This window comes from Haemorhous mexicanus, chromosome 8 (genome assembly GCF_027477595.1).
Source record: "Haemorhous mexicanus isolate bHaeMex1 chromosome 8, bHaeMex1.pri, whole genome shotgun sequence".
NCBI lineage: Eukaryota > Metazoa > Chordata > Aves > Passeriformes > Fringillidae > Haemorhous > Haemorhous mexicanus.
The window spans coordinates 31463626-31486132 of record NC_082348.1 but is presented as its reverse complement, the minus strand read 5'-3'; the positions used below and the strand labels follow the sequence as shown (position 1 = coordinate 31486132).

The following is a 22507-nucleotide window of genomic DNA, read 5'->3' as shown; positions in this document are numbered from 1 at the left end:
TTTTAACCATTCACTCACAACATTTATTGTCCTGCTGCGCCTCTGACAATTATATACAAGCAAACTGCAATTTAAAAGCCTTTAGCAAAGTAAGAGGTAATGTTTATTAACATGATTGAGGAATACATAAAAAATATAAGCAACTTAGTAATACATAATCAAAATAATCGGTAAATATATTTTAATGGTGTACACGGAAGGTTTTCATTCACAAGTGAAGAGCAGTTTACATCACATTTCCATAAAAATCAAAGTTGCATTGCTTCAGGGATGATTTCCATGCCCAGGGACTTTACTGGCTGTTTCTTTCTTTTTTTCTTGATTCTTATTAGTCTTCTTTCACCTTTTTTATTATTGAATCCTAAAGGTAAAATTAACAAAGTAAGACTAGAAGACATCCAAGATTATCAGAAATAAGAGACAAGGCTCGTTTCAATTAATTTAAAAAAAAAAAGAAACAAACATTGTCTTACCTAAAATTTTCATACGCCTGACCAATGCCAAGTTGTCTTTTTGCTGTTCTTTTACCCTGCACTTACTGTCCCTCCTTCTCTCTCTAGCTCTGTATCTCTCCTGATTTCCATTTTCACTTTCCTGAGACTTCCAGCTGTTGCATTTGACCAGGCCAATCCTTACTACCAAAAGTGGCAAGAGAATGTTTTGACCTGCACAATATTTACCTCTGAGCCATAGCCAGGGGCAGTAGCACTTCCCATACCTTTCTTGCAGGTCCTCAAACACGACTTCCTGGAGATGAAATTATTCTCATTCCCACCACAACCGCTGTAGCTAAAGGGGCGACACCTTCCAGTCGAGAAGTTGTAGAAAAATCTCAATTCTTTGGCTCTGCAAAGCCCTCTGTCCATGGGGGTCGTGCACAAGGAAAGGATAGCAGGAGGTTCTGAAAGTACCAAGAAAACCAAGGTGAGACAACACTGCAGCGTTTCTGTTTTATGTCAATATTATTTGAAGTGTTTTGGCTAATTTAATTCAGCTCTCCTGAATATCCAAGATACTCGGCATAAGCATCTATTATGGTTACAAAAAAAAAAAAAAAAAAAAAAAAAAAAGCACAGCAAAATGCCATCCTGTCTTTGGATTGCCAGCAAAAGCTTACCTGAAAGCTGTATCTTTACTTGTGTTGTTAGTGATAAAATTGCCATTTCTACCATAGGAGAGAGCACACAAATTCCTTTTGAGGAGTTTCATTTGTAGAAAGTGAAGTGAAATAAATTAAACCTGGACATCTTTAAAATGACGGTAAATATTTCTAATAATTACTGGAGCAAATCACTGCTAGACATTCTGGGATCAAGGAGAAGGTAAAAGTACCCAGCATTTCCAATGTAAGATTCAATACCTCAGTGCTGAGTTTGCTGAATGACTACAGAAAACTTGACCTAAGTAACAGGGTCTGTCAGCAACCATTGAGCAGTTATAAAACACTAGCTTGCAATTTGCAGAATATAAAAAGCACTGAGTGTGAAGAGCAAGTGCAGAAATCAGTGGAGATGCTGGTGTGTTAGTGCTGCTGGCAGGATTTTACCATTCCAAGGAGAGGCTGGTGGTTTGCTCCTTCAGGGTGGCTGCAAGTGAGAACTGAAACACCGGAGGACGAACCTGGGGTAGCCAAAGGACGTGGGCACTGGAACAAGTTCAAGAAGCAAATCCATGCCAGAATTCCCAAACCTGGAAGAACTCCATCATCTATCACCCCAGAGTGACTAATAAACAAAATAGGAACTGGTAAAATTGCTGCACAGGCTGCAAGAAGCTGAGTGGGAGCCATTATGGGAGCAGTTATGTGGGACCCAAAAGAGCACCATTTTTCCTCAGGAAGCAGCAGAACTGGGTGCATAAATGCAATAAATGAATGCATAAATGCACATGTGAAGCCAGTCAGATGCAACTCTTGAAGATACAAAGCCACACAGAAGGAGTTCAGTGGAAAAACAAAGTAAAAATTTGAGGAAATCATTCGGGTTGCAGGAAAGCTGAAGACATCCTGTGGTCACAAAAGTGGGAAGCAGATGAGTTGCTGAAAGCAAGAAGTTATGCATTAAAAACCTGGACAATGCAGGAGCCTGACAAAATATCCAAAAAGCACATGCTGCATCTTAGGTGTCTTACATATGGTACAGCTGCTAAAAAAAAGGTTCATCTGAAATGTATAATTGCTGAACTGGTCTGGTGAAAAAAGTATGAAAATTGCTGAGAAAGAAATAGAATGGTGTGTTAGCAACATCATACTATTAAAAAAAAAAAATCTGAAATTTATAAACCGAGTAATGGGTTGCTTTTTCAAGATAGACTAAGTTAGTTTCAAGTTATAAAATGAAAACCTCTTAACTTCTTTTCATAATTGCAAGACCAAATTTCGCTCTGGCGACAGAGTAGAAGTCCACAATTGATAAAATCTCTATTAAACTTACTGTTTTTTAAAATGAAGTTGATAGTTAAATTAACTAAGGCAATGCTTTTGGTGCTGCTCTGAGAACTCTTGAGCCTGGAACTAATTTAATCTCTCTCTAGCTGGAGAGGAGGTTAGTTTCCAAAGCATATGTTCAGCAGAGCTTGCCTATTTAAACCTGCTAATTTCGGAACCTACAAAGAACAGAGCAGAAAGGTTTGCCAGTGAGCAAAGGGCCAAACAGCACAGGCTTGTTATTATAACAGAATTCCAATAGACACTTTGTAATGAAAATTACTTATCTGCCATGTAGAATTCTCCAGGGAGTCCACAGTCCCCTCGGGAAGGAGTTCCCACAATGACTGCAAGATCTGGGGGAACCGTGGAGCCAGTGATGAGGTAAACAAGGACTGCCTGTGCATGTACAGTGCACCAGAGAGAGCCAGGTGCTATTCAGAATCCCTCTTGTATTCTTCCTAACAATTATGTTATTCCTTGCCTATGTCATTGTCAGATAAATGCCCCAAATACACTGTTCCTTGTGCGTCTTCAAAATACCTGCATGTTCTTCACTCACAGAAGCAACCAGCCCGTGAAGAAAACCTCTTAATTTTGCCACCTGGAGCCATTTTTTTCCAACAAAACAGCATTTTAAAATGAAAACTAAATAACTTATCCTAACTTCCTCTATGCTGAAGATCATAAAAATGATGAATTTATTTGAATGTACTGGTCACTAAAAGACTTGACTTCAGGTAAGCAGAAAACATTCCCCATGTCATGCCCAGCATGTCTGTTGGCAGGACAACGTGAAAGCCTGTGAGGCGGTGTGTAAACAATGTCACCAGGACATTACAGCAGGTGAGTTCTCTGTTCAGCTCCAGCTCCTAGTGCTGTATTTATGGATGTGATGGAACAGAAAATTGAGCTGTTATGCCTATTCTTGAGTTTCTCTGCCAAATGTTTCTATTTTACAGCCCCATTTTTCTGAGAGTTGTTGAAAAGTTTTCTCTCCTGCTTTTTTTTATGAAGAAAAAAAGAAAAGGAAAGAAGCAAAAGTCCCACGAGCCACAAAACCACATTAAAAAGTAGAGGTATACATTGTATGGTTTAAGATTCAGTTCCTATAATACAGCCCTTTGTTGAATCCCATTCCCCCTGAGGTACAAACAGATGACATGATCATAATCTCTGAAAAATCAGAGATTAATCAATCTCAGAATCTCTGAAAAATGCACATCTAGATACAGACTCACATTTATCAGAAAGAACCCTAACTCTGCATTGCAACAATAACCCTTATTCCTCAGGCTTTCCAGGGCTTGTGTGACAATGGACCGCTAATTATTCACACTAGAAAACAAGTTTGAAATGATCCTGGGGGGAAAGGGAATGCAGTGAGCACTATTTCTCCCCAGACACGAGTGTGTGACATTCATGAAGCTTCAGGTTTATTGCCAGGTTTTCAATATCTGCAGACTTCAGCTCCTCATTTCTGGTTGCAGCAAAGCAAAAATAAAAGAATCTTGAAGTGGACAGGCTATACCAAAAATAATGAGTCATCTGCACTTGACAGTAATCCACAGGTATAAATTGGTGCAGATCCATTAAAGCAAATAGAACTGTGCCAATTTATATCAGCAAAAGATGACCCTGACTCTGCGCTCACAGGACCTGCATCCTTGTGCTATTTCAAAATTCGCTGAGCTGAAGATTGACTTTTGATCCTGTCTCCCACTCAAACTTCACAAATTAAATGTAGGTATAGTGCTTGCAATTTTCTACCATAGATCACATAAAAGGAAAGCTTTGATTCTTAGCCTCACTCTTTCTTAGTTTACAGAGAGTAAAAGTTATTATAGATGTTTCAGCAGAGTGAGACCTGAACCGTCTTCAATCTCAGCAGAAAGTTCATTGCTGAGAGTGCTAGAAACTTCACGTCTGTATCCACGGTTTGCTTTATTTGGACATAGAACAGTTTAATCTTCTGAAGATCAACAACTATATTGTAAATCTAAAAACCTGATATTTTTACACAGTTACACATACCAAAAAAACGTTTTTTCTTAAAATCAAGATGAAATAGCATGTCAATTGTGAGGTGAGGTATTCTATAAGAGACAACTCCTTGTAATTTTTTTTTTTTTCATATTTTAGTGTAAATTCACTAAATTATATTTAATTTTTTAAAAGGTCTCTGAAAAAGATACATAGCCAGGCCAATATACATAGCAAATAGATATTACAATGGCAGACCAATTTGCCTGTGCTTGAGGAGATGCACATCACCCAGTCCATCCCAAACAGTTCACCCTGATCCTCACCGCATATGTGAAGTCAAATTCTCGTCCCTCACAGAAAGCTACAGACAGTTACCCTGCACATTTATGTGACTTGACTCTGCCTCGGAGCTTCCCTTAATAGCTGCACCTCTAGAAAGAGCAGCAAGAGAGACAATATTCTCCATGTCTCTGTGGAGAAACCAGCTGTCAGTTTTGGCCTTCCCCTCTAGTGGGGTTGCACAAAAGCACCTCGTTTCAGCCCGTTCCAGCAGCCTGAAGGGTACAAGCTGATAAACAGAGCAGGAGCAGGAGGCTGCATGAGGCAGACAAGGGTCACACAATTAGGAAGAACCTGTTGGGTCTTTGGACTTTGCACTGAAATTCTCTGGTCCTTCCTCGGTGTGCTTCTCACCCGACCCATCTGCTACACTGACCCTTTGTTCCATCAGTCTTCAGTTCTCTTTCTCTTACCCTCAAAGTTTGCTGTGCAGGAAAATTCCCTATTGCTGGCACAGTCAAAACCCCTTCCATTTCCTCTGAGAAAACATAGCAAAGCCTGCTCCTTTCCTGGTATAGGTTAGCTGTTTGGAGAATTCAGGCATTCATACTATGAATAAAAACCTTCAGCGAATGTGCATGCCTCTTAATGCCCCTAGACTTATTACCAGACCTGATGTAATTCACACAGTTTTCAGTAAAATGGGCTGCCAAAAGCTTTACTGTTTTATATTCATTCATTTAAATAACAGAGTGCATTGATGCTTTTCATATGGTAAACTACACAACTGTACAGAAACTTACATCAAAGCAGCAGTGCTTGTAGATTACAGTGCAGGCAAAAAACAGGGTACAACACACACTCATGCTTTATTGAACACTCCACTCTAAGCAAAGAGCACAGGAATGCCACCTCCACACCCGTCATCTTACAGAACATATAAAATACAAAAACCTTAGCGAGTCTCTGCATCATCACCCAGTCCTCAAAAGTGCAAGCAAGTGCAAAAGCAAAAAACCAACACGAATACTTGGTGAGAATGCTCAGGCTCTTTCCAACTGTTTGTTGCTTCCTCTTGCACAACTGTGGATCATAAAAACGACACGCTTCAAATTCAATCACCCTGTACAGTGTGAGCAAGCAGCAGCCACCTACAGTGGACAGTGTCCAGCTGCTGATACTGTCAAAACTTATCCCTCCTCAGTAAAGGTCCAGACTCCCATCTGCATTATAGTACATAGTGCAAAAACACCTTGGAGAGACATTTTAAATTAATTCAATTAAAATTAATTAAATTAATTAAAGCATTTAAAATTAATTCCTACTCCCTGTGATTATACTCAACCCAAAAGTGAGTTTAATATGGTCACAGTGAAAATACAAACATTTTGGTATTAAATATATTATACTATGCTATGTTCTAAAATCCAAATGTTCTTTTTTAACGGATGAAAGGAATTTAAATAAATTCCCTATTAGGTCCTCACAAAAATATTAATTTAGACTGAAAGAATTATGCAGCACTGCTTTTGCTCTTTGTATTAATCAGGCCTTTAGGAAGTGCACACTTTTTTAAGAGAGTGGTAAGTCTTCCACTTGCTGGTATTTATGAAAGACCCCTAAGTTGTGACATATTCTTTTGCTTTGACTTTCTCTGCTTATCAAATCCTCTGGCAAAGATCAAACCCCATTCTTTAGTCTCAGGTATGTCAGAAAATGGGTTGAAATGGAAATGCAATCCATATACAAGACTGAGAGCTAAGAACAGCAAAAGCTAATTCTTACCAAAAAAAATAGGGAACTGGTTGGGCTCCTCCTTTGGGGAACTGCTGTTCAGGGTGTTGGACTTCTCATTTGGAGCAGCTGGCAATGAATTAACTAAAAGAAAAAAACGGAGACAATTGGTGTGAAACAGCCAAGGGTGGGATATGTAGACCCATCCAAGCTCTGGAAATCAGCTGTGATTGGTACCTGCTGGCCCTACTCAAACCCACTGCTGATGCCAGTTGCTAAGCAACATCTCTAGGGCCCGAAGGCTCAGGAAACTCAGGCTGCTGAAACAACTTTGCAATAGGTTTTTTTTTCCTCCTTAATTTTACTGATGTAAAATTTAGATTGTACACAGTTTGGTAAGGTTATTTTTATATTGCCAGCAGACATTCTAACCTTTGCATTTGTAAGCCTTTTGCAAAATAAGTATTGCTGGCCAGATAGTGGCTCTGAAGCTACTTTTAATGTTAATGACTCCCTGTGCTCAGGTATTTCCTGTGACATCCATGTCTTCAAATACATGGGAAAAATCAGTGGACCAACCAAGGAGCATCAAAGGCTTGATTATAAACAGCAAAAGCAAATTCTTACCAAAAATCCCAGGAGACTGGCTGGGTGCTTCTGCTGGGGAACTGCTGTTCACAGTGCTGGGATGCTCTTCTGCTGTAACAACTGGCAGTAAATTTGTTAAATTAAAAAAACAGCAAAAACTGTTATGAAAAAAAAAACAAAAATCGGTATCAATGATTCAATGTCTCAAAAAAAAAAAAAAGCTTTAATCTACTTAGACCATGGCAACTCTCTCTTCTTGGGTGATCATGCAAATTTACATGAATGTGTTATTTTAGACTAAAGTAATGAAAAAGAATATTCTGCAGCTTTTAGTCCAGAAGGTAAAAGTGGAATCACAGCCCAGGAAGAAATGCTTCAGCAAAAGCAGGGAAACTGCACATGACTCTACATTTATACTTTAAAAAAAATCTTTAAAAAGAAGCATAGTGGTCTTTCCTACTCAAAGTGTGAAAAAGCTCGAGTTCCCCTTGCCAAAATGACAGCTTATGAAACTGTGCTGGAAAAAGGCCCACTAGAGACAAGCAAGATAAAAAGGTCTGGAGGCTCTTGATGAGAAAATGTATTCACATTATGAATAAAATGAGGCACTGGTGAAGGGAGAGGAGCTCTGAAGGTTACTGTATATCCTGATGTAGAACAATTCATTGGAATGAGCAGGACAAGGAAGCAAATGACTGGCTTGTGGTCAGCTGGTCAGACTGAGTGGCTTTGGTAGCCCAAGCTGCACAGCCAAGTCATTCCTAAGGGGTACACAGGTGTTCCAGGAATCTTTAGTGGGAAGCTAGCAATACACAGCGAGTGAAAAATTCCTAAATGGGCACCTCTTGTCATTACAAGACTTGGTTTGAAAGGAGTATATGCAGATCAATGGGTTAAAAACATACAGAACTGTTTTATGGTATTTTTTTTAATAAAAGCCAAAAATTTATTATAAAGCCAAATTTATTATAAAGCCAAATTTATTAAAAAGCCAAACAAATGGCAGATTTTTGTTTAGCTGCCAAGCTGCCATGGGAAAAGTAAAAATGTTGGAGTCATGTAACATTCCTTAAATAGTACCTACCAATTTTTTTACTCCATACTTTACATTTTGGTACTTTTATTTAAAAATATGTATAATTACTGTAAATTTCATTTATAAATTACTGCCACCTCAGGGCACCCTAAATTGCCTTTTTTCCATGCAAAACACCCTCAAAATACACAGTTTTTTATCTGAGAGTAAAACTAAGTGTGATTAAAAACACCAACTCACAGTTGTCTTGGCAGGTATTCTGGCACTCCTCCAAACTCCTGAAGTTGTTCTGGTTTCCTAGGCACCCACCATACTTGAATGCCTCACACAATTTTGTCTCTTTGTTGTAGAAGTACCTGGTAAAGTACCCTCGGCAGACCCCGGGCTCTTGGGCGTGGAAGCAGAAGTCTGGCTGTCCTAGAAACAATGCTAAATGATGAACAGGATGGGGGAAGAAAAAACTAAAATGCATCCCGAGACAGCAGCAGATCTGGAGGAATTTTACTAAATAAATCTGTGACTTTGGGCTAAAGGCCAACTATAAAATAACTATTGCTTTTTTGTGCTGTTTTGTTCTATATTTAATTGTAATAATATTCAATTTAATAATTATACTAATAAACTATTAAACACAGTAATTATTATATTAATTAGTAAATATAATTATAACTATATTGACTAAATATATTGTATTATAATATATTATTTAATTACAGTAATTATTTATTTAATTTTGTTCTATATTTAATTATTTATATTTAAACTGGAACATTATATGAGTATTTATCGCTTTGTTCAAGTAGCCACTAAACTCCATCTTGAAAATGTCAACTAATGAGTCCTTTAAAGTTCCAGAACATTGACGTTCAAAGGTGAAAATTAGTTTTTATTCCAGTTTTAAAGAAGACCTGAACCTCAGCTGGATCACTTGCACCTAAGTGCACATCCTTGTTATTTATGTTTCCCTCAATGTTAACACAAAGCAATGCTCAAATAGAAGAAAAAGGAAGCAGTTCTAAAATAGAACAGAAAAAACATCTAGCAGCGCAGTTTGTCTAGGGGAGTTTATCCTTATAAGAGGATACTGGAAACAGGGAGACAGAGCAGCTATCCTACATCATTTCAGTCCCAGTTCTGAGTTTGCAATCAGTAACTACAATATCAACCAAGGAAAAGTTAACAAATGAATATTGCATAATTTGACTGAATATCACAGCATGATATCACATCCTTTGGCAGGGAAAAAAAACACCCAGCCATATGACAATCCCCAAAAGTCAACTCCTCACCATATTCAGTTTTTTCTTGAAATAATATGCATAAAATCATGGTAACAATAATGGAGGAATGGTCAGATTCTTGCAAACAGAGTTTTTGAAATATGATTCTTGTCTGAACTGACTTGCTGAGAAAAGTCTACTTAACCACCACATAAGAAAATCCTAGCAGGTGTAACATATAAAGGCCTTGCTTAGCTATGAAAATTCACAACATATTGAGACTAAAATGGTGTGCAGCCAGCTGTCATTAAAAAAAAAAAATATATATATATATAGAACAATTACTTTGAAATTCCTAACATTTTAGAAGTAGGTTATCAACTTGCAAAGAAGTTAATCCTATAACACCTATTTTAGATAGGTACATGTTCAAATTCATTGCTAGAACAAGATGATTATTCAAGGCTATTGATGCACATGTTGAATTTATAAAAAATAATATAATAGCTCCTAATGAGTGTTTTTCTAACAATTAATTGGCAATATACTGCATTTCAATTTTTATAATACTTCATGAACAGAGAAAAAACATTTCAGCATGCAAAATTAAATCACTAAAATATTCTTGAATAAAGCAACCAAATCAACTGTTTTCAGCGTTCCTGAATGGCTCAATTTTGATTCTTCATTATAAATTTCATTCTCTGCCCGTGAATGCAATCCACAGTTCAGGTGCTTCACCTCTCTCACTACGCAAAGGCAGCACCTGTTGATGTGCACAGATTCAGAAAGCTAAGCACACACAGAGAAATGAATTTGAGAAATATGTGCAAGGCACGTGCTGTGCTTTCAGCTGGAAACAGAGGTGAGGCAGGTGCCTAGACAGGGAGCAGCAAGGCTGCACCAGGTTTATCTGTTCCATCTCCTAGGAGCTCACAGACAACAGGAGCTACAGAAAAAATTCTCTCATCAAACATTGCACAATACTGTGAAATAACACAAAGAGATTATTAAACAGATATTAAATGGAAAAGGAAGGCATGTAAAAATAAGAGTATGCAAAGTAGGCTACAGGATTATGAATGATTCTTAAAAACAGATGTCTTTAATTTAGAATAGTCTTATATTAAAATGGTTCTTGCAAATGAAATTAAGTCTAAATTAGCTGAGCTCATGGCTAACTTTTATAGCCACTTTTGAAGAGAGAGTTCATGAAGGCAATATAATCCTAACCACACAAATCAGTACTGTACTGCTAAATGCCACATCTTTCTCTAAGGACTCAATATTCAAGACTACATTAGTGGAAACTACAGTACATGTGCAATAATGCTGATGATAGCCATGGGCTGAATTTTACAGGACGTGTTCTGGTTTGTCATTAAAAGCAGGGAATTAGGGTCAGCCCTTAAAGGAAGTAGTGCCAAAGTCTGCAGCATATATGGAAAATCAACCTTAGTAGCTTCCACAGTGTAATCATGGTTTTTTTTGTAACACATTAAGAAGAGAAAACACAGTAGAGAACAGGAAAAGAACACCATAATCTCATATGAAAATATGCAAATACCATTCTGTAAAGACAGGTGATTTGATTTTAGTCTATTTCAAAATGTATGTGCAAATATTGCATTTCTACAAGTTGCTAAATGCACACCCATTCAGGAAGTCCTGAGTGGAAGGAGGGATGAAGGAGAAAAAGCAGAAAAAGAGGACCTGACCTCTGAAAAAGTGTGCTTAAGTCTGAATTTGTGGAGCTTTGGCTGCCCACAATGGGCCCCATCCAGGTGAGTCTGCAGTGTACAAAGGGGAAGGGTAGACTAAGTCTTCACAAGCTCTACTCTGAGTGTTTAAGTGAGATATCCTTGTTAAGAACATCAGTTTCCTCAACAGACCAACAGCATTCCACTTAAGAGACTCCCAATACTTTAGCATTGCCTAATTTGGAAGTCTGGGCTATCAGGAATTTAAAGTTCTGTTAAAAGTCTGTCCCTTCAGGAATGGATAACTTGCTCCCTTGTTTGATTTGCAATTAGGGCATCTGCCCTATCCTCTGGTAGCTCCTCCACAGACAATGCTTAAAGAGTTCTGTTTCAGAGCAATTTTTCCCCTACTTTTAGAAAAGTAAAAAGGCATTAGTACAAAGCATTTAGCTTGTTCTCAAAATACATGATAAGAGCTCCCCATCGTGGCTAATTAATGCCATGCTTGAATCTCTGCTGAGTCACTCTTTTTACAGAGAAAAGAGAAATGATGTATTTATTTTGCGGAGAAGAGATTGCAGCTACCATCTTCAGTGACCACAACTGTCCTCAAATTCTTTGATGAAGACAGAAGAAGATTCGGCCTAAGAACTCATTTTAAACTGACATTGCTGTTTTTGTTAGAAGATAAATTATGTATTGTTCTGAGCTAACAAAAGAAGAAAATACATTCCTTATTGTGGTAGAGGAATCTTAAATTATGATGTAAATATAATTACCTTCCTTATTTTTTGCTAATGCCATCTTCTGAGGAAATTCTGCAAGATAAATAAAAATAAAAATATTTACCAAAAGCAGACATGTTAAGTCTCACTTGTGGTACCAGTGTGTTCAGCAGTGACAGTGAGCAATGAGAAGCAAGAATACAGAATTTCTTCCTTTTCCTTTTTCTCTTTATTTGGGAAGTAGCACAGAAGCTCATTGTGGAGAACTGAAGTATCATTCCCCATGTATAGGACGACCTGCTGTCTTGGAAACGTGACAATATAGCAAGTACTGAAATCAAATTATGCCAATTTAGAACTGAACAGGACTCAACTACTGCATCCAGGATCCTGTAATGCAATCTTACTCCTCAAAAGAGGAGCAATTAGCAGATGAAGAACCTGACTGCTGTAGCTACTAATACTGCTCATACTTTGGAGCTGGCTGATGGAAAAGTAAGGCTTTCCTCATCCTATACAATTCCCTTTGCTCTGCCATCTAGGGCCTGAGTGAAGCTTTCCTCATGCAGTTAATGATATTAAAGCCCCTTTGGCCAGTTATCCCCAGGTATCCCAGAGGGTTGTAGATTAAAACTTTGTCTGCATGGTTCTCTCTGTGCACAATCTGCTGCAAAGCTGTTATTGTCATTTTAAATGCAGGAGCCTGGGTTTTATTGTATCAGCTCAAGAAACTGAGTATCTTAATTCAACCCCAAATTCATTTTTAGAGATTGAAAACAAACCTCCTTCTCCTTGTAGGAGACTGTCTAATCATAAAACTGCAAAGGAGTCCAAGCGCAGAGCAGATCGTACAATGTCTGAGAAAGGCCAACAATATTTTGACAGCTGAGAGAAATGTGGCCAGCAGCTTCTGGACTCTGCCTTAGTCACCTTATTTGCAATGCTTCATAATTCTTGTTTTGTACTTTACTGCCCTTTTATATCATAATTCTACCCTAGTTTTCTCTGGAAACATGCTGATGTTATATTTTCAAAGCAGATCTATTGGGTAGAAATTCCATCATGACACATTTTTCCTTCCACCTCTGGGACAATGCAGCTGTTACCCTTTAAAAAATATTAAAGGCATGGCACACACTTCAGAGTGACATAGCATTTCTTTGAACAGGTTTCCAGTTTTTCCTATTAGTAGGAGGCTTGGCCCTCAGCATTTAAACCCATGACCTAAAAGCGGACACACACGTCAGGCCGTTTCACTAATCTCACTCAGCTGTCCCCTTCAGGGCAAAATCAGCAATCATACTTTGGCATGTGATCTCTACTCTTCTGGCAGAAAAAAGGAAAATTTCATTGTGAGTTTATACAGGCCTAGAATATCTTAATCTTAGTACCATGTCAACACTGGTTTTGCTTCTGGTTTCAGTCAAAAATCCAAATCCACCTCTGAGTTGTTTTCCTTTTTTGTAAACAAAGTGTATTTCTTAATAGATCCCCTCTAAATAATAGACATTAGAATTGCCATTGTGACCAGAACCATTTATCAGCAGGTATTTTCCCATAGTAGCAAGCTTAAGTAGCCTAAAATTTATATTCATGCCTTGAAAATTAAGGTCTTTGTGGTAGTGACACAGAGTGACATTTGAGATTATACTCATATCCAGTAAACGATGGCACCTATGGGCAAATTCTTCTTAGAAAGTACTTTTTCGTTCCCTGAACTTGTGAGTACCGGGCACAATAAACAAATATACAGCTGATGTCTAGGAATCTTGATTCAGAAGTACTCATCTTGAATCTGAACATTGTTTTGGAGGGCCTTAGAGTGGTCAGCCTGCAGCTGGGCTCTCTCAACTCTGTTGTACCGACATCAATGAGTTCTGCCCGGTAGCTTATTAATTCCAAACTGTTAACAAGTTATCCTGATCTGGTAAATCCCTCATGCTGGCTCATTTATTCTTTTATCTGTGCTGAATATTTAAAATCAAAAACTTTGATTGCATTATTTCTTCTGAATTTCTACATATATTACATAGCTGCACTTGAGCTTATTTTTCTCAGTACAGGTCTTCACATTCTTCAAAGTGATAATTTAGTATTTCAGATTTTTCTTTAAGCACTTTTGTGTCACTCATACTCTCTCTTCAGATCCATTTCTACAGTCACTAAATAGTGATCTCCTACAGTAATGAATACTGGAAATGTAAGTAAGATGAATACAAATATATACTACAATACTGCACAGACCGAGTTAGAGTTAATAAAAATTCACAGAATTATACAGTGTTTTGCTGTATTATGTTAGCAAAAGGGATTAATTTAAAGGTTTACTTTGCTTTATGCCTGCTGGTCTGCAGCACACTGTACGTAACACCAAATAACTTTATCTGCTCTTATCCATTCAGAGAATACAGAGATCATGAGACTTTGTTTCTCCTCTTCCTCCAAGCAGATCCAGCTCTTGGAGAGCCTTGGATCACTGTTATTCATACACAGAAAAGTGTTCATGGGCTGAGTACCAAGATGGAGACAGTAAGCTAGTTCTTATTTTAAATAACTTTCAGTTTTATACTATAGAGTTATGCCAAATACATGCCAGTACAGGATTTGGTCTAGAAGATCGGTTCCAGATATAACATGTGTGTCAGAATCAAAGTCACACTGGGCCCCTTCCAACTCAGCTTATTCTGTGAAAACAGCAATATCAGATGGAAGAAATAATGTGATAAATCTTCACTCATGACACCTGATTATGACTTTTGGACACCTAATTCCAAATTCTGCATCTATCAGCCCTGCCTTTTCCCTTTTATTCCTCTGTATTAGCCCTTAAACTGAAATTGAGGACAAACACTCCAAATTTTTGGTGACAATTATCAAGGAAGTATCAAGTTTTGGATGAGATTCTTCTGGCAGGTGCAAAAAACCCCACTCCAAGCATGGTAAAGATGCTGTGGGTCCTGCTGAAACCCCAAACCAAATACTAGCTGGTAACCACCAAGACCCAGCTTGGTGTCAGACAAAGAAGAGCTAACTCACATCCTAGACTCCAGTTCTTTCTGGAACTGAATGCTATTCAAGGAAAGAATAATTTTCAATTTTTTATCATGAAAGACTTTACTCTTCAAACTTTGTGGAGTCATAACTAGAAACAGATTCATGATCTGTAATGAATTCCTTCTTTCTTTGATTTTCTGCCCAGAAATGAGATCTGCTCCCATACAATAGTCTGTAAGGAACATTTTAAAACCCATTACTTGAATTCTATCTGACTTTGGGATTTTTTTTTAAACTCAGGTATGACAAATCAAAGACACAAAGGAACACACTGTTCCTTTGGAGAAGGAACAGTGTTGTAAACAGCTTTTATCCTTGCCAATTGCTAAAATACCAAATACAGATAATTGAGCACCAAAATAGTAATCTGCACTTCTGGAAGTATCTGAGACTTCAACATAAAAAGTAATTCATTAGGTTCTTTCTTACAGCCACTTCAGGAAAGTTTGCTTAAGATCCGTTTCAGATCCAAGTACAACAGAGGTTCCTGAACTTTGTGTGTGCTTGCATTTAGGGCAAAAAAGTTTTTCTTCATGTCTTCCCTTTTTCTTTTTTTTAACTTGAAATGCTAGATGATGTTATTTAGTAACAAAGAATTGTGATTTCCGTATACCTCTTTCTTGATGGGATGCCATTTTAATAATTAATATTATTTTAATATAATTACCACTGTGTTTACCCATGTACTACACCTGAAAACAGAGCAAGGCTATGACTGATCCTCGCCACTTCTTCCCTGGAGCATCTCTGATCTCTGAGGCTTATTAGCAGGATCCATCCAGAAACCATCAAAAGGTAAGTTTTAAATTAATCCTTAGAGTAAAATGCACTGGAAAATTCTGATCCACTTAAAAAATGAAGTAATGTTTTTGACATTGAGAAGTTCTTAGTGAAACTTTGTAGTGTTGTTTTTTTTTTCCCCTCCATCCTGATAGAGGGAGCTTTATAAGCATACAGTTATTTAAAAGCAAAACCTAACTAAACAGAAATTATGGTGACACCAGCAGACCAGAAAAATGATCTGAAAGGTAAATAATATCTTGAATTAATATGTGATGAATAAATAAAATGCACGAAGTCTCCTTTTGGGAAAGACCAAAGGCATCAAGACCAGGAATACTTTGAAGGAATATGGAAATAGCTTACTAATATTTGCAGATTGGTAAAATTAGAGGCATTAAAACTAACAAACACTCTTGAAATACTACTTTGGGTAATGTGTAACCAGCTTCAGCCATTATTGCAACATTGCAGTGAGAGACAGATACTTACTTTGATTTCTAAATAAATTTACCAACAAGATGCAGAGTAATTTTGATCAGGAAATACAGATGTGTTAAAAAACAGACAATGGAACAGATTTAAAGCCTGATCTAAATTCTGTGTGGGCATAAATTCTGGAAGGGATAGAAAAAATAGGTAAGAGATATTTACATTTGTTGCCAGCCAAAACCTGAAGCTATAAATTATATTGTCACATATGCAGCCAGCTTTGGCCAGAAAAGCCAAATAGGAGTTTCTGAAATCAATTTTATAATCTGAAATTTCTTGGAAGTATTTTTTGTAACCTATAAGAACTTGCTGTGCTTGCAAGCAGCCTATACTAATCCTAGAAGACACAGGTCTTCTAATTTTTATCCAGTTGTGTGAGGAATACGTACAATGCTGAAAATCTTAATTACAAGGATGAATTTTAGCAATAAAAGCATTCACAAAGCTCTTGGTGCAGATTGTGCTGTGTATCATATGTTAGATCTCATTTTCTTTTTTCCAATGATTAACTGAGGAGGATCAAATATAATAAAGATGGAAAAATGGCCATAACTGGCATTTTTCATGAGAATGATCTACTAATGTAGCAGTAATTATGCTGAAACAGAGAAGATGGCCAAAATTTTTGACAACTTCTATCAGCTTCTCAAGTAAAGGACAAATCTGGGATCAAAACTGGGGTTAGGCATTCCAAAAGCAATAAAGAACATCTTTGCTACCCACCAGCTTATCCCAGCTTCAGAATCAATTTCACTTAAGAACTCATCCGAAACAGGGCTCTAGCTACAAAGTAATATTCCTTGCATTGCTGCCTCTATTCCACAGGTACACTAAAAAACCTACCTGTCTTTCCATACCCTGAATGTCTGCTTGCACCATATAAAATCATTCAGATGACTACAACTTACTTGGGAACATAATTAGAGGAATCGTATTTCTGTTATAATAGGAACTGAGGAGGGCTTCTACTTCCCAAATTCAAGTGGTTTGTGAATGAGAAATAACAGCTGCAAATGAAGACTTGGTAGGAGGGTGAGAGAATGGGTACTGGCCTTTTGGCACACACTTCTCCTGGCATTCCTGCAGTGTTAGGAAGTTGTTCTCATTGCCATGGCATCCACCATATTCAAACACTTCACACTTGCGGCTCTTGATGCTGAAGAAATAGCGGATGTGGATGGCTTTGCATGGACCTTCATCTGCTTTCATGGCACAGAATGAGTGTACAAGCTTCAGTGGTGGCAAAGCAGCACCTGGAGCACAGAGAAGCAGAATAGCTGAGTTAGTTTGCTGCACACTGCATAGTGTAACTCCCAGATGAGGTTGGTTGTGTGTTCTGCTAGAGAGGTACTGCACAACATCTGCCTGCAAAGCTCCCAGCACACTCAACAGATGTAAAAAGAAAAACATCATCTGCATTGGAACACAAATTCCATTTGATCAATTCAAATGTGTGGCTTCAATTATCCACCAAAACAGCTCACAGTATAAACTTCAACTCCTAATCACAAACCTCTAAACAGTTACGGAGCGCGGCTTAGTCACATGAGCTGGGGTGCAACGCCAGCTATACATAACAAAAGAACAAGAACACACAAAGACACAAAGACCACCAGGGCAGAAAGGTTTCCTTGGGCTCTCTTCCATGGACTGCTCCCAGAGAACTTGGCTTGTGAAGGAGCTGCCAGGGAGCCCTGTGGGATGGCCAGAGGCCTGCAGAGGGCATCCCTCTCCTGTCAGATGGCACTTCACTGGGACACAAACCCTGCTGGCACCACTGACAGGCACCAGACTTTTTCCTTTCATCTCACTGTTCTTGCATTACAGCTTTCAACAGCAAACAACTAGAAAGTCAAGGCAAAACAAAGCTGAATGCTTTCAAATTGTGTCATTTCTGTCTTTCAATATATATTAGGTCAGGGAATGTTCTATATAAATTTTCATAAGCACTGTGGAGAACACTAGCAAAGTTTCACCCTGTCAATGTCTATACGGAAATTCTGACCAACAATCTAGTTCCTGATACTGTTCCCTTACAAATATATGGTTTACTATATGCTTCTGTTTTACTTTTCCAAGGCAGATTTTACCCTAGAGCATTTTGAAAGCTCTACAGAGCTTGTAGGCTTGCCATAGGAGCCAGAAGAACAGACCTAAGGTTTTTCATTCATTCTCCTACAGCTAATTAGAGCATTGATGTCTCAGAACATATATGCAAAAATATTTACCTGTGCTCTTTGCAGTGGCCCAGAAGAAGACAAAAAACAAAAAAAGGAAGAGAATTGTTTACATGATAACGTAACCATTACAGATTCCTACTCTTACTAGTTTAAGCTTCCAGTGTTAATTAAAAGAATCCACAAAAATCAGGCTTATGACATGGTGAAAAGGGAACTTGTGTACTTACTACCCATCTGCTCTGTGGATATCTAACTTTAGTATCTAAAATTGACCTTATTAGACAAACTTTGAATTAAAATCAAAGAACTGAGATAAATCCTCATAAGTACTGAGGTCCACAGAAGTTTGCTAGTTTTATTCCATTTCAGCCACTTATGACTATTAAACCTACAAAAAGAAAACAAATTTCAGCACTAAAATATTTTAAACAATAGTATTTAAGTCCTTGAAAAACTAACAACCTCTATTACACATTACTACTAACAGAAAAATTGTAGCACACAATCAGATCTTCCAAAAGTGGACCATTTGATGTTAAAACACATATAAAAAGGACTAATTTAAAAATTATATTTAAATATTCCGTCCCCAAAATAGTTTGTTACTTATGCCATATTGGTGAAAATATATTTTCAGATTTTGAAGTGGGGTATATAGATTTGAAAAGATTATTGAAGACCATACAATAGGAAATATTGATGAAATAAAAATAATTATAAGAGATATTAGATTTGGTAAACTTTCTGTGAAGCTCAGCTTGCCAAACAAGATTTCAGAATTCATTAGCTGGGTCCTCCTGAGTCCACAAAGATTTAATATTTAAAAGTCACAATCAATGCTAAGTTGGACTTCAAAGGTTCTAAAGTTCTTTAAAAGGCTTGGAAATCTTTTGGAAGGGACTTTAAAAGGCTCACCTTAAAAAGCTGAGAGGATACTGCATTGCAAAATGAAATTTTGGAGTTCCCCTGCTCGGTACCAGGGAAAAAAATGCCTTAAAAACACCAAAGTTTTCAGTAAGTTATGAACTCACTCCTGAAATGCTAAAATCAAACACTCAGAGCTCCACAGAAACCAACCCAACTCAGATGTGGTCAGGGCGAGGGCTGGCAGCCGGTTTATGAACATGTCATTTTCTTGGCACCCAGAAATGAGATCCCCTCTGTGACCTCTGCCAGTGACCCAGTTCAGTCTACAAGAGGTTGTGAAAACTAACCATGTTTCCTAACCACTGAAATTTCAGATACACAGTTATGTCAGCTCATTTTCTTGCTGCATTGCACCACCCCAATGTGGTGGGCTATCCAAACAAAACAGCATGCAAGCATTGTTGCAAAACTACACCAGGAGGATGAACACATGGCTTAGCAGAGTTCATCCTGGGAACTTTCTGCTCTCCACTCTTAGCCCACTTCTCATCAGATCCAAGGAATAAAATCATTGTTTTGGTTACCTCCTAAGGCCTTTCCCCTGCAGTCACAGGGATGCTGTTAACCATTGTCAGATGTCCTGACATCTGCTGAGAACATAATGACTAACTGTGTCACACTTCTTGGCAATCACTCAGTTTCCTAGGAATGCTAGAAAGCTGCCATAGTTTTAGTAAAATCTGTACCCTGTCAAAGCTCCAGGGGCCAAACCCTCTAACTCCAAACAGTAACCAAGTGACTCTGAAGAAAGAGGTCTCCAAGGGATTGGTCGGAAATGAATCACTCTTCTGTCTGGAAACAGTGAAAGAATTCTTCCCCATTATTTTACACCTGGGAGCATTTAACTCACACAGATGGTATAAAATTAATTTTCCTTCTCAGAGCAGTAGATGAGAAGGCAAGCAGGAGTATTTGCCCAGAGACACATATCTGCCTGTACTTGTTTCATTTGTGGAATATACCTTGACTAAACTAATTCCTAGTGTAAGGACTCATCTTCTGCTCTTGAGCACTGGGACAAAGTGTTATTACATTTTAGGTGCTGTGTGAAAAGCACAAGATATGACATTAAGTGAAGATATCTGACAGGAAAGTCAGTGAAAATTCCTCAGCAGAAACAGAGGAAGATAACACTTGAATAAATGTTAATGGAGTTTCTCATCCAAGTGAAGTAAAATTCCAAGCAATCTGAAGTAGTCAGCTTTTGGATTTCACTACTCTTTTTGTAAGAGAGCATTTTTTTTTTTTTTGGTAATACACTGCCTGAATATTCTTTATTATATATTAAATAATTTTTACTTCATGCATAGGCAAAATAATCTAAAACCACATATACACACATGGTTTTGATTTTCCAATCCACTATTTGTGTCTTGCAATTCAAGACTGCTGCAGGAAAGCAGGTTGTTTCCTATACTCTCAACCTTGATTTTGGGCTCTCCAAGTTCTCCCTGGCTGCTTGAAGCCTTGGTGGTGCAGCAGCTGCCCTGCGCTCAACTGAATCGCTTCTGTAGCCAAACCTCTGTCTACTCTCTTTTTATTGGAATATTTTGTCTCCTCTTAATTATCTCCATACTAAATAAACTCCTTTCTTCAATCTTTTTATTGGTCTTTCTTTCTAATCCTCTCATAACTCTTATTTGGATGATTCCTATTGGTTTGGATTCCTGGTAAAATGTGCTGCTGAGAGTTCAATATAATCCCCTACCTGACACATTAATAGTGGCAAATAGAGTGGAATAATTATCCTTTGGGTTTTTCCTTAATCCAACACAAAATCACTTGCTTTTTGAAACTGACTTTAATACTAATCACTTTAATATTGAGTTAATTTTATAATGCTCTGTAACTTCCATTGACTTTCCAGCAAATAGAACCTTGTTATACAGGTGCTTCAACATTAACATTCCATCTTGTATTTATGATTGCATTAATTCTCCTTCTTAAGTATAGCACATTGCAATTGTCATTTAAAAAAAAAATAATTTAACCCTCCAGGTTAGATCTGGTTCTGTTGGATATTTATTACTCATACAATTTAGACACCTGGTCCAAATACATTAAGAATTCTTGTGTAATTGTAGGACTGTACTAGCCTAGACCAAGAGATTTTGTTATAAATACATTGAATAATGATTATACTACACCTGCAGCATAATAAACATGAAAGTAAGGGTTATGGAGGAGCTGCCTTTCAGAACAGAGAGATATGAATTGGGAGAATAAAGATCACAAATATTTCTGAATTTTTATGTAAAAATACTTTGTTTTAGTTTGCTTAGGTTATGTGTTCTTAACTTTATAAGAATTTCCATGGTTATGCTTCATTATAAAGATATGCTGTCATCTTTCCAGCCTTCCTTGGCAATGTCTCCCTTTGATAAGTGGTATCAATACTAAGCACCTTGTCACTAATGAACAGCTGTTACTTTTCTCTCAATCTTTGTCAGTATGACAGCTTCCCACCCACACACTGTTCATTGCTCTTCCTACCCCGTGTTTCCTACATTTTTTTATAGGCAGGCCCATTTATTCTTGGCAAGCTTTCACATATGAATAAAAAGCACATTCAATTTGTGAGTAATTTTCTTGAGGCTTTGGAACATCAGCTACAGCGCTGCCTACCACATAAGGGATTAATGAGCAGCATGCATAACCTGGTTATTTTTATACCTTTCATTTTTCTTATTACACTCATCTATTGATGGAAAAGTGACAGATTTTGCTGGAAGAGAACAAATCAAAAATAATTTTATTACATTGGGCTTGACCCTGCAGTCTTGATTATTACTGTAATTAAAATAGACAAAACCCCACCTCTTAAATTCAAAAAAGCACTTATAGTCAATGTGATCCAAAAGTATGACATTAAAAATAATGGATGCACACAATTTTATCTTTTATACCTGAAATTTATGGCATGTTGGGGTAAAATGTCATTGCTTTATTAACATCTAACTTCAAAAACAAATGTTATCAATGATATTGCAGCCCACAAAATTTAGACCTTTAAAGTCTGAGTCCAAAAGTTAAATCTTTAAAAACTACAAATAAAATCTTAATTAACAACAATCTAAATATTTAGTGAAAACAGTACAGCAAAAGCTTTTTTATTGTAAACACTACAACTGAGTCCTCAGCAGTCACAAAAACAGGATCCTAGTTTAATAGCTGATCCTCACATCTGATGGGTTTTTACTTCAGAATTAAAGCCAGAAGTTCAGAATTGTTTCTCATGCTAAATCAGTTAGTGGTCATATTATCCTAAGCAACCAGTTGCAAAATAACCAATGAAAAAATAATCCCCAGTAAAATGACTATTTAATTTTCTTTGAGATTATTTGCTTATTTTTTTTATAAACAAAGCAAATTGAGGAAAAA

General features: G+C 37.4%; 1 protein-coding gene across 6 annotated transcripts in view; it reads right to left on the bottom strand.

The window, feature by feature from the left end:
- The window catches only part of TFPI (tissue factor pathway inhibitor), a 140998-nt gene continuing 118491 nt past the window's right edge, over positions 1–22507 (bottom strand). For 2 of the 6 annotated variants that reach the window (XM_059853471.1, XM_059853474.1), the window contains 7 exons: positions 17072–17272; positions 11748–11786; positions 8289–8477; positions 7052–7132; positions 6476–6568; positions 719–901; positions 1–361 (listed from right to left, as the gene is read on the bottom strand). In XM_059853471.1, the coding sequence (XP_059709454.1) occupies positions 249–361; positions 719–901; positions 6476–6568; positions 7052–7132; positions 8289–8477; positions 11748–11786; positions 17072–17272 (899 nt within the window). In that variant the 3' untranslated portion in view covers positions 1–248. Of the gene's footprint in view, positions 362–680; positions 902–1546; positions 2782–5540; positions 5774–6475; positions 6569–7051; positions 7133–8288; positions 8478–11747; positions 11787–17071; positions 17273–22507 lie in introns of those variants that run through there. The other 4 variants (XM_059853473.1, XM_059853472.1, XM_059853476.1 and 1 more) reach the window with 4 other exon arrangements.